This window comes from Salvelinus sp. IW2-2015, linkage group LG22, assembly GCF_002910315.2.
Source record: "Salvelinus sp. IW2-2015 linkage group LG22, ASM291031v2, whole genome shotgun sequence".
In the NCBI taxonomy this organism is placed as follows: Eukaryota; Metazoa; Chordata; class Actinopteri; order Salmoniformes; family Salmonidae; genus Salvelinus; species Salvelinus sp. IW2-2015.
In genome coordinates, this window is record NC_036862.1 from 15,358,473 (window position 1) to 15,371,310 (window position 12,838).

General features: G+C 42.2%; 1 protein-coding gene across 1 annotated transcript in view; it reads left to right on the plus strand.

Moving 5' to 3' along the window:
- The window catches only part of LOC111949957 (alpha-2-macroglobulin-like), an 81,428-nt gene that overhangs the window by 36,742 nt on the left and 31,848 nt on the right, over window positions 1-12,838 (plus strand). Inside the window, 6 exon segments of the mRNA XM_070434066.1 lie at window positions 9,298-9,407; window positions 9,560-9,730; window positions 10,044-10,277; window positions 10,506-10,572; window positions 10,656-10,801; window positions 10,980-11,129. Of these exon segments, the coding sequence (XP_070290167.1) occupies window positions 9,298-9,407; window positions 9,560-9,730; window positions 10,044-10,277; window positions 10,506-10,572; window positions 10,656-10,801; window positions 10,980-11,129 (878 nt within the window).

A 12,838-nucleotide genomic window follows, 5' to 3' on the forward strand; every position in this document is an offset into this window, starting at 1 on the left:
TATATTGTGGTGTGCCGATCATAATTTGCAAGATTATTTCATTAATAGATGATCTATATATGTATCTTCAGGATTCTCTTTTTTATACTTTCCTACTTGGTTCATAGGGTAGCCGTGAGTTTCCTTAGTGAGGAAGAGGAAGTACAGGGCACGTCTCTCGTAGTTTGAGTTAAGATCTTGTGGGGAGAGCGATGGGGGGCCAATTGGGTAGGGCGTGGAACTTAGTGGGTATGTTTGCCCACTGTTGAATATGGAGAAAATGTTTAACAGTTTCCTGGACCTGTTTTCAGTTTGTGTACTTCGGATTGTAATGTTAGGTTTGGGTAAGGGGGCGTGTAAGTTGGTGGCGTGTTGTCTATGTGCGTATTTTCCTATGTTGGGATTTTGTGGTCCTGCTCGGGGTATGAAGTTCCAATCAGAGACGCTGTCAATCGTTGTCCCTGATTTGAGAAATCATACTTATGGCTTTAGTCCTGGGTATCACTTGATGTTTTTGGCGTGTTTCGTTCCCTGTTCCAGTGTTTGTGCCACACCAGGGACTGTTTCGGATTTGTCACGGTTTGTTTGTTGCTAATTTTGAAGTGTTTTGTTGGACTTTCATTAAATAATGAACACTACCACTCTGGCAGTTCTGGTCCTCTCACTTTGTAAGCGGAGACAGCCAGTTACAACAAAACACAAATGAATTCACTTTTCTGGCATAATAAAAATCCTGCCATAGTATAAAAAAGCCTGCCAATGGTATAATAATACTTGAATAAGAACTGCAATCCAACCATTAGAAACACTCTATTACTACACAGAAAGCCTGTACCTGTGGTAGTCTCTAGAAAGTAGTTATTATAATAGGACAAATTCTAAGATAAGTAATTCTATTTTGATCAGGTTTTCTCTGGAATGCTAAGTATTAAGTTCATACATATCTCAGAGGGTGGAGGGGACCTGTATCAGTGTTTTTGACAAGATAGAAAAGTCACTGCATAAATGAAGCTCTTTTGGTTCCTCTAGGCTCATGGTTTTTTAACTGGTTTATAATCGGGCAATAGTGTTTACCACATAATATGCACAAATATGTATTTACTTTCAAATTCTAAAAACACAATGATGCCTATAGTCAAATTACGGTAAATTTCTGTATTTTTTACACTTATGTGGGCTTGTTGTTTGGACAGCACATTATTTAAAGGAAACCATAATTTTATTTTCGGTTGACAATTAATGCTATTAAATGTAATTTTCGGCAAAAATAATAGTCTGTTTTGTTTCACTATTTTATTTCAGATAACGCATTATTTAACATATCTAATGATGTTTTGAATTAAGTCTGAATGTTGCTCATATTGTTTTTTTCCAACAGTTTTTCTTGGGGTAAAATGACCCCAGTTTTGGTAATCCATGTATTAAATAATTTTAGCATGGACGGTTATATTGGCAATAATAAAAACAACCCAGACTATTTAACCATCATCAAGTAGCAATAGGGCCAAGGTGCTTTTCAGTTGATGAAGGTTACCACCCAACATGGCCATCCAGTGACCATTACCCATCAAAGCTCTGCCGTTGTCACTTCTTAGTCACCCTGAAGCTGGTTCGTTATTGCAGCACAAACAGCTGTTTCTATATGGTGGTACTGTATGACCGTTGATAGTACACTACACGGCTCTGTTACCTTGCTTCACATCCAGCCTACTTTCCCTGGCTCCATGATGTGAACATCTGGTCCACGCACCTGAGCCACTAGAGGGAGCCGGGCCTGGGGACGAGAGTGCAGGGTGTTCTCTGCATGGAACTGCTTGGTGCAGGGTGAGAACAGTCCACCGCGACACCTGGTGCCACTAGGTGTAACACGATACACATAAATAATGTACATTATACACCTTACAAGAAATGATATCTATGCTGCATGGAAATTTGGAACATTTTATACCTTCCATAAAAATGAGACATAGTATGTTTGTGATGTGCAGAAGTCAGAGGGTTATAGACACAACGATAAGAAGCATGCCCACATATACACACACCTTGTTGCGTGAAGGCTTTCTCAGTGGGAAGAGTACATGCTGTGCGCGGCAGGACAGGTTCACTAGGGTGCATACTGTAACGCACAAGGACCTGTAACCACAGCGGCGCCATCTCTGGAATCACTGCCAACTTAAAGGTAAACTTCACCTCCGTTGCTGATAACGCACAGAGCATGTCACATTGTCATTGTCATCAAGCACCTTCAGCTTAGGTTCATAATACTTAATGAAACTCCTAACCAGGACTCCCGTGCTGCAACGGTAAGATTTCAATGATGGTGTCCTGATGCTGACATATACTTGTCTCTGGTAAGGCTGGATGGAGGCGAATAGGGTAAAACCACTTCTGGTCCTCCAAGATTATTCCACACAAGTCCAGCAGGAAGAACTATGATCGAGAAGTACACTGCGATGCTATGTACTCAAAGACGACATCTCTTCCTTTTGATAATGAGATGTTTGGCGACGCTGTCTGAAATGACCCTGGTCAAAAAGGTAGACACTAGAGAATAGTGGTGGCCAATTTGCGACTCACCTGGGTTTGCAGGTTGTCACAGACTTGTTCCTGGTTCTACTCACAGGTGATTGACATCACACGGGAGCCCTTTGGAGACAGGTCTCCCTACGATCGAGCAGTACTGATGGGTGATATGGAGCACTGTCCTCCTCCACATCGTGGTTCTCCAATAGGTGCCATTTCTGAATGCAGAGAGCTTGAAACATTTTATCTGTGAGGGCAGTGGGCTGGATCAGGAGACGCCTTAGATGGTTGCCACTCTTTTGAAAAATAAGGGACTATAATTTATTTCCTCCACATTTGGTGTGTTACGCTAACAATGTGAGAAATAAACAAGAGGAGAGAGAGAGAGTATAACATAAGGCCAATCCAATAATCGACCTTAGAACCCTATTGACCATATATAATTCGTAGGAATCCATGGAGAGCGACGCCATTGGCTTTTTTTATTTGACCAGGTGTAAGCAATAGAGTGTGTAACATCGTCACAACTTTGCCCCTCTGGATAAGCTAGGTGGATAGTATTCACCTTAGTGTTTTGTTATACACATGGAGTTCTTCTCAGACCCGAATCTCAAACAGATGCATGATAGGCCACTAGGGATGTAGGTTCAATGGTTGTGCGCTGGAATCATCAGTCTTCCAAAACAAGAAGAAATATACTTCCATGAGGCTTAATATCTTTTGGGGCATTCTGGTTGTGTTGAGGGAGGAATACGGCAATACCCATTAACTGTCCTCCCGGTCCAAGGCGCTCTGGAGATGAATGTGAGGACCTGTCTTTGTCTTTATCCAAAAGGTAGAACGTAAATGTCTGAGTCAGGATAGTGTGTGTTGAAGCTGAACAACGTATTAGTCTGAGGAAAAAGGGGGGAAAGTTGTGTAAGTAGTGCATGTACGATTGTGTCACATGTTACTTACCATTGGTATTAAGTAAACAAGGAATTTCAAAGACAAATGCGCATCTTACATTCACTCTAAGTCTAAAGAAAACAATATCACTGGATTTAGGACGCACTTGCCCTTGATAATTGATCCCATGCTCATAGATTTGGGTGTGTCACAAATGTGAGTTTTCCCAATCACATCTGAGAGAGCAATGTGTTTTTTTCCTTTGACTGTGTATACCTGTCAAAGAGAAACAAAAGAAACTAGGATGGTTTATTTGCACAACTACAAGCACACCCACCCAATGATGCACATTGGGCAGTTCACAATTGCAGGAGCTGAAATTCCAGCGCGCTTACTCAACGTATTAAAACATGATTACAAACCGAGACATTGACATAATAACATGCCATATAAATATGAGGAGTGTAGCACCAAGGTTCAATATACGCAGGTCATGCCAATCTTATCATTATACATTAAACATCATATTTGACATTATGTAAATTACTACAGAAGAGAATAATAACATGCTTTGTCATTCTTTGCATTCAGGCAAATGTTGATCGATCACTTCTACGTTCATTCTTATGATAAATGACTTGCCTGAGTCGCTTCCTCCCTCTATTTGGCATTAAAAATCACCCTGTCATGGCCCTTTACCGGCCTGCATGCCTTTGTGAAATTAACAATTTGAAGAATGAGAAAGCACAGCAGTTTGGTCCATTGGGAAAGCCAAAAAACAACACACATTAAGAAATGATATTAAATAAATTTAACCAGCAATCACATTCAAATATTGTAATATGAATGGTATACAAACCAGTTGAAACTAACTTGTATATTTTAGTATCCTATGGCAAATGCGAAGAGCTAACTCAGATTCTATTTCGCACTTCTTTTACCTGGGAGGGGGGTGTATTCATCAGGACTCCTTCTGATTTTCTACTCATCAAGTATACTTATTGGTATAATACAATACTGGAACTAAAGAGTCATACAGACATCAATAACATACTCTTATTCATATATCTGCTTTTACCGCGTACACCTGGATGAGCCCATCAGTGTCATATGTATCTTGATATTTCCTATAATAACACATAACACTCATTCCTCTCACTAAACTGCTTCTATTTTTAAAGGTACTCGACAACACCCTCACAGCAATATCACTAACTCATGCTATTAGCGAGAGGAGGGTATTATTCAATAATTTTATTTGATATTATTTATTGGAGTTATTTGTATTAGTGTCATACTGTCGGTGCTCAGTCATAATAGAGGTGAGCATGCAATAGATAAGTTTACCTGCACGATAAGCTTTGTTAGAGTAAAAGTGTTTTCAACTTGTCTAGACTACGCGATTTGGTCTGGGGACCAGTCATTCGTAAAACATAACTCAGAGTATCGTCCTGTCTAAGGATCAGTTTTTAACTTTTGGATTTATCGAAACACAGATCTACATGTGAGAGTGGTGATGCTCCCTTATCCTAGGTCGGCAAATTCTAATAATCTCTCATAGATGCTTTTGATAACTGGCACAGCTGTTCATTGAGATGACAAGGTAGTTAAAAAGTAATATCGTGTCATGTTCGATTGCCAAAAGATATAGAGGAGAGATAGATATAATAAAAGTAATGAGATAGATTATTAAAGAGGGATCAATGGATGAGCTATTAGGGATGGTGAGTGTAGATAGAGTCATGTGTAGGGCGCAGATTTAATTAGGAACCAGGGTTCGAAGAAGTCGGGAGGACAATAAGAAGGCACAGTTAACGCGATGTGATGAGCCTAGCAGATATGAACAGGGAGGTATAGAAGGATAGTTTATTAGAACTCATTTAAAGTTAGGAGATTGGAATATGTATGTGTACTGGGAGAGCAGGATGGAAGTAGATGGGTGTTGGAAGTTAGTGAGGTTGATCGAGATTAGAGATAATATAGTACTTGAGGAGTGGTGCATGATGTTTGTGTTAGGTATAGGATTGATGAGAAATCGCAATCAGAGTTAGTGAATGATATAGGTGGGTAATAGATGTTGTCCTTAAATGGCAAAGCGTACGGGATGTCGTCAGTATTAATAGCAAATAGGAGAGGGAGGGAAGGTATAAGGTAAGTCGAGAGTGAGCTTAATAGTGATAGCGGGACGTTATGATGGTCGTGTGGGTATAAGCAGTAAGTAGGAAAATGAGCAAGCGTATAGATAGAGGAAGATAATGGGTAGATACGAATAAAGAGATAAGTGTAGGAGAGTAGAGAGAAGATTATGAGAGTAGAGTACACAATGTACCGGGATATGGTTATGTAGATAAAAGTGTAGATAGTAGGGGTGTCTAAGGTAGGGATGATTGGTACGGTGGTGAGAAAGTTGTTGTTGAATGGTGTGGGTGACTACGGGGAAGATAACTATATATATAATGTAGAGTTAGTTGGTGAGTTCAATGGCACGAGGGGTAGATAGTCAAGTTATAGAGGTATAACATGAGCATGTCGTACACTGGTCAGTGGCTGGCGGTAGGTATGGTCGTCGTTGCGGTGTCATGCGTATAGAGTAGGTAGATAGTATTGGTATGGCGATGTATAGAGATATCAATAGTATCGTGATTAAGGAGGTAGGGATATAAAGGTAAGTTCAGTGATGGCTGTACGAAGTAGGAACTAGAGAAGTGAATGAGGCTCAGAGTTATTCTATGAGTATAGTAATTAGGGGTGGACGCGAAGGGCATGGTATGTGAGAGCATAGAACAGATTCTTGTTGGATGATAAGAAGATAGTGGGGAGGAGAGAGTATACAGAGATACAAGCATAGGAAAGATGAATTGCTGTGAGCGTCAGTAGTAGGCCAGACGTATGAAGTGATATGTGAAGAAGATGGGTATGATGATGAAATCTAACGAAGAATACTCGGATGGTGTACACGATCATAGGGTAGATGTCGAGGTGAAGTATAAAAGACAGAGGAACTAGATATATAGATGCACACACCAACTTAAGCATGTGAATCGGTTATATGCCGTCTGGAGAATATATTATGTGAGATACCGGGGAAATGAAGCATTATGTCAGACAGAGAGGAGAATGTAGTTTAACATAGTGAGCGTCGTGCGTGCACGACGAAGTAGGGGATATATAACACAGCGTTAAGATACAGGATGACGTATATGTGCATATAATGGGTGTGAAGTAGGGAAACGTATCTTCCTGAATACGAGCAACGTAATGTAACAGTAAGGGGTGATAGAAACAGGATGGAAATAGGTCACACACACATGATAACAGAATAGGGAGAGAGAGAAAGGTGGAGCACGGATAGAGGTTCATAATGATATGCGCCGGCCACGACTGGCGGAGATGAGTGAAAGAGAGCGTGATTAAATCATGAAGGGAGTTAGTCATGTAATGAGTCCGCGATGGTTCACAATGATAGGAGGCACCCATCATAGGATTGGCTCTGGTAGTATCGAAAAATTTCAGCAATTTATCATACCCCATTGCAACAACACTGTATACAACAAGCCAACCAGGCGTAGGGAGGAATGACCACCAGATTGCGGATATTAGAACAATGAGCGATGAGAGATTACAGGGCGTATGTAAGTTGGACGTAGAGGGTAGTAAAGCGCGTGTCAAGTGTGAGTATGACATCAGTAACACGCGGAGCAGACCGGAGAAATCTAGATGTGTAAGAACATGATGAACGATATAGTAGAGAAGCTCCCGTAGTCATGTCGTCTTGCTGTATGTCAGTGACTGCGTCTCTGTACGTCCTGGCGGTCACGGTCATGTCGTCGCCTCAGTAGTCCGGGTCGTGGCCTGCGTCGGTTGGGTCTGGTGCAGGTCGTGTGGTCGTGTCGGCACGTCGTCTGGTTGACTTGGCTCTCTCTGGTAGTGCCTGCGTCGTCGGTAGTGCCTTCTCACCGACTTAACTCGAGTCCTACCTTCCTCCTGCGTCCTCTTCTCCTGCGTCCCCTTTCTCCTGGCCGTCCCCCTTCTCTGGGTCTACCCTATCCTCTGTCTTTTGGGCGTCACTCCCACCTTTCCTTACTCACTGGCCGTCCCTTCCTGCCCTCCCCTACCTGTGCGTCCTTTCCTCTTGCCATCCCTCCCTCTCTTGTCTAGCCGTCGCCTTCCTCTGCCAGTCCCCTTTTCTTTGACCTTGGCATATCCTCCCCTTACTTATTGCAGTCCCCTTCTGCTTTGCTCTCCTTCCTCGTGCTTCCTTCCCTTCTCCTTCCTCGCGGTCACCCTCTCTTCTTGGTCTCCCCTCCTCTCTCCTTCTCCTGCCTCCTTCTCGGCTGCACGTCCTTTCCTGGGCTCTACTTGGGGTCTTCATGCCCTCCCTCCATTCGGCGTCTCTACACTTCTCCTGCTCTCCTTGCGTTCTTTTTCTCCTGGCTTCCTTCTTCTCCTGGTCCCCTTACTCTGCGGTCCTATCTCCTCTCTGCGTCCCTACATTCTCCTTGCGCGTGCACCTTATCTTCCTCTTGTCGTCATCCCTTCCTCTGCCTATCTCTCTGTGCCGTCTCTTCTCTTCTTGTCTCGTTCTCCTTCCTGCGTCTTCTTCTCTCTGCCTCTTCTTCCTCCTTCCTGGGCCGTTCTCCTTATTACTGCGTCCCCCCCTTCTCTGACTTGTGCCGCCTCCTCCACTGCTGCCGTCCCCCCTATCTCTGCCGTCCCATTATCCTGTCTCCCATCGTCTTCTACTCTGCTGTCGCCCCACCTTTCTCGCCTGTCTTTTGTCGTTGCCGCATCATGGTCTGGCTCTGTCTCTGTTCTTCTGTCTCGTCCACCGTTGGGCCGTGGCCGTCAGTCCCTGCCCTGTCCGTTTCCTCCCGGCCTCTGGCGTCGGGCTGGCTCGATCGGCCCCCTGCTGCGCTTTGTTCCTTCCTCCCCTTCCGTCCGCTCGGCGTCCCTGCTGCTTTTCTGCTCCTGTGTCGCACGTTGACCACTTTGCCCCCTTTCTTACCAGCTTGCGGGTCCCTTCAGTTGTTTTCCAGACGACATGTTGAGATCTTCCAATGTATAATATGGAACATATAATATGGTATGTCTCTTATGTGAAATGTAATAGTTTGCTGTTTCTGAATGTAGTGTGTGTTTATTATGAAAGCAAATCAGATACCGTTGGCAGCCTGTACGTGGTAAAGCAGACGGTAGAAGGTATGTGCGAATTAGTTCCAAGTATTGATACAATAGAATTGATGAAGAGAAGATCCAGAAAAGGAGTTCCGAATGTATACACCCCTCTGCCATAAAGAGTCAATAGAGGTCTGTATGCTTTCCTGAGAAACTATACTTGTTTTACGATCATAACATTTGAATTGATCTGGTTAATTTATTTAAATCATTTCTTAATGTGGTGTGGTTTTGCTTGCTTTTTCCAGATGGACCAAAACTGGCTGGCTCTCATGTTTCAACACTGTTAATCTTCACAAAGGAAGGCGAAAGAGGGCCAATAGACGGCTGATTTTAATGCAAAGTAGAGGAGGACGGGGACAGCAAGTGTCATGTATCATAAAGAATTTGGAGACGGTGAAGTGATGACAATTTGGCTGAGAGTCAAATGCCAAAGTTATTTTTTCTTGAAAGAAGTGAATTCCATAATGTCACATGCATGTTTTAAATTACATTATAAAGATTGGCATGAACCTCGTATTTGACCTTTGGGGGTGGGCTACATCCTCAATAATTATGCAGTTTTTATTCAATGTCTTTGTTTGTTAAATCATGTTTTTAATACGTTGCGTAAGCCTGGCGGCTGGAATTCAGGCTTCTTGCATTGTCGACTGCCAATGTGCATCATGGTGGCGTGTGGTAGTTGTGAAATAAACCATCACTTTTTCATTTTCTTTTGTTTTCCTTTGACAGGTATTACACAGTCAAAGGAAAAACACATTGCTCTCTCAGATGTGATTGGAAAACTCACATTTGTTGACACACCCAAAATCTATGAGCATGGATCAATTATCAAGGGCAAGGTGCGTCCAAATKCAGTGATATTGTTTCTTAGACTTAGGTGAATTGTAGATGCCATTTGTCTTTGACATTCCTGTTTACTTAARTACCAATGGTAGGTAACAGTGACACATGTAGCATCACTACTTACAACTTTCCCCCCCTTTTTCCTCAGATAAACGTTGTTCACTTCAACAACACACCTATCTCAGACATGTTAGTCTACCTTTTGGAGAAGAAAGACAGGTCCTCACATCATCTCCAGACCCTGACCACGGACAGTCATGGTATTGCCAGTTTCTCCRTCAACACAACCAGAATGCCCCAAAAGAATATTAACCTCATAGTAAGTATGATTTCTTCTATGTTTTGGAAGACTGATGATTCCAGCGCACACCATTGAACCTACACCCTATGGCCTATCATGCTCTTGTTGAGATCTGAGAAGATACCATGTGTATAACAAACACTAAGGTGAAACTTCCACCTAGCTTATCAGAGGGCAAGGTGGAGATGTTGACARACTCTATTGCTTACACCTGTCAAATAAAAAAACCGAATCCTCTCAGATCTCCACAATTATATATGGCATAGGGTCTAAGGGTCGATTTGGGATTGGGCCTTTAGTTATACTCTCTCTCTCCTCTGTTGATTTCCAGGTTAGCAACACACCAAAGGTGGAGAAAATTAAATATAGGGTCCCTTATTTCAAAAGAGGGCAACACAAGCTCTCCKTGATCCAGCCCACTGCCCCTCACAGTAAAATGTTCAGCTCTCTGGCTATTCAGAAGATGGAYAACCCACTGGCATGTTGGGAGGAAGTGTCAATCACCATCCAGTACGCCATCGTAGGGGAGACTGTCRCAAAGGGCTCCGTGGATGTCATCTACCTGGTGAGTAGAACCAGGAACAAGTTGTGACAACCTGCAAACCCAGGGTGAGTCCAAAATGGCACCCTATTCTCTAGTGTGCTACTTTTGACCAGGGTCATTTCAGACAGTCCCAACATCTCATCTTCAAAGGAAGGATGTCTCTATACAACACCAGTACTTCTCATCATATTCTTCCTGCTGACTTGATGGAATAACTGGGACAAGTGTTTTACCCTTTCCCTCCTCCAGGCCTTATCCAGAGGGGTSATAGTTCAGCATGGACACATGAATCTTACCGTGCAGCACGGGAGTCCTGGTGAGGGAGTTTCATTAAGTAATTATGAACCTACTGGAAGGTGCTTGATGACAATGACAGTGTGACATGCTCTTGCGTTACAGCAACTGAGGGTGAAGTTACTTTGAAGTTGGCAGTGGTTCCAGAGATGGCGCCTGTGGTACAGGTCCTTGTGTACAGTATGCTACCCAGTGAGACTGTCATCGCCCACAGCATGAACTTTCCCACTGAGAAATGCTTCAGGCACAAGGTGTGTGTATATGTGGGCATGCTTCTTCGTGTGTTATACCCTCTGACTTCTGCACATCACAAACATACTATGTTCATTTTATGGAAGGTATAAAWYYTGTCAAGTYTTTCCATGCACATAGATATCATTCRTTGTATAAAGGTGTATAATGTACACTTATGTATGTCATGTGCACCAGGTGTCGGTGGAGTTCTCACCCTCACAAGCAGTTCCAGGGGAGGAGAACACCCTGCAGCTCTCGGCCCAGCCCGGCTCCCTCTGTGGCCTCAGTGCTGTGGACCAGAGTGTTCACATCATGGAGCCAGGGAAGAGGCTGGATGCTGACAAGGTAACAGAGCTCGGTGTAGTGAATATCAACGGTCATACAGTACCACCATATAAACAGCTGTTGTGGTGCTGGCAATACAACCAGCTTCAGGGGACTAAGAAGTGACAACGGCAGACTTGGAGTGGGTCTGGTCACTNACCACCATATAAACAGCTGTTGTGGTGCTGGCAATACAACCAGCTTCAGGGGACTAAGAAGTGACAACGGCAGACTTGGAGTGGGTCTGGTCACTGTTGGCCATTTGGTGTACCTTCATCAACTGAAAAGCACCTCCCTATTGGCACTTAATGAGTTAATAGTCTGGGTTGTTTTATTATTGCAATATTAACCGTCATGCTAAAATATTTTACATACATGGATTACCAACTGGGGTCATTTTGACCCCAAGAAGAAACTGTTGGAAAAAACAATCATAGCAACATATCAACTTAATTCAAAACATCATTAGACATGTAAATAATGTTATCTGAAATAAAATTAACCAAAACAGACTATTTTTGCAAAATTACAYTTAATTAGCATATTRTGTCAACCGAAAATATAKATTTGTTCCTTAAATAATGTGCTGTTTCCAACGCACAATCCACATAAGTGTTAAAAACAAAATTTACCATAATTTGATTATAGCATCATTTCGTTTTTAGAATTTTGAAGTAAATACAAATTTTGTCATATTATGTGGTAAAAACTATTGCCATTTATAACCAGTTTAAAACATAGCCGAGAACAAAAGGAGCTTCATTTATGCAGGTGATCTTTCTATCTTGTCAAAATCACTGATACAGGTCCCCCTCCACCCTCTGAGGATATGTATAACTTAATATTACATCTCCAGAGAAACCTGGATTCAAATAAATACTTTTTTAGATTTGCCCTATAATAACTACTTTTCAGAGACTACACACCGGTACAGCTTTCTGTGTAGATTCAGAGTGTTTCTAAGTTCGGTATTGCAGTTCTATCAAGTATTTATACCATTGGCAGGCTTTTTATACTATTGGCAGATTTTTATATGCAGAAAAGTGAATTCATTTTGGTTTTGTTGTAACGGCTGTCCTCGCTGACAGAAGGAGAGGACCAYAACGCAGAGTGGTTAGTGTTCATTATTTAATGAAAGTCAACAAAACACTTCAAAATACAAAACAACCGTGACAAAACCGAAACAGTCCTGTGTGGCACAAACACTGACACAGGAACAAACACCCACAAAACACAAGTGAAACCCAGGCTGCCTAAGTATGATTCTCAATCAGGGACAACGATTGACAGCTGTCTCTGATTGAGAATCATACCCGGCAGGACACAAACATCCCAACATAGAAAATACCACATAGACAAACCCACCCAACTCACGCCCTGACCAACTAAATAAATACAAGAAAAAGGAAAACAGGTCAGGAACGTGAACATTGTAAACATACGTCCTTGTATCCCCCCACACCTCATGTGCAAGTTCTCCAACTTAAAAAATGAGAGAGGCCTGTAATTTTCATCATAGGTACACATCACATATGACAGACAAATGAGAAAAAGAAATCTGAAAATCACATTGTAGGATTTTAATGAATTATATTTGCAAATTATGGTGGAAATAAGTATTTGGTCACCTACAAAAAGTATTGAGATACTTTGTTATTGACCAAATACTTATTTTCCACCAATAATTTGCAAATAAATAATTAAAAATCCTACAATGTGATTTTCTGGAT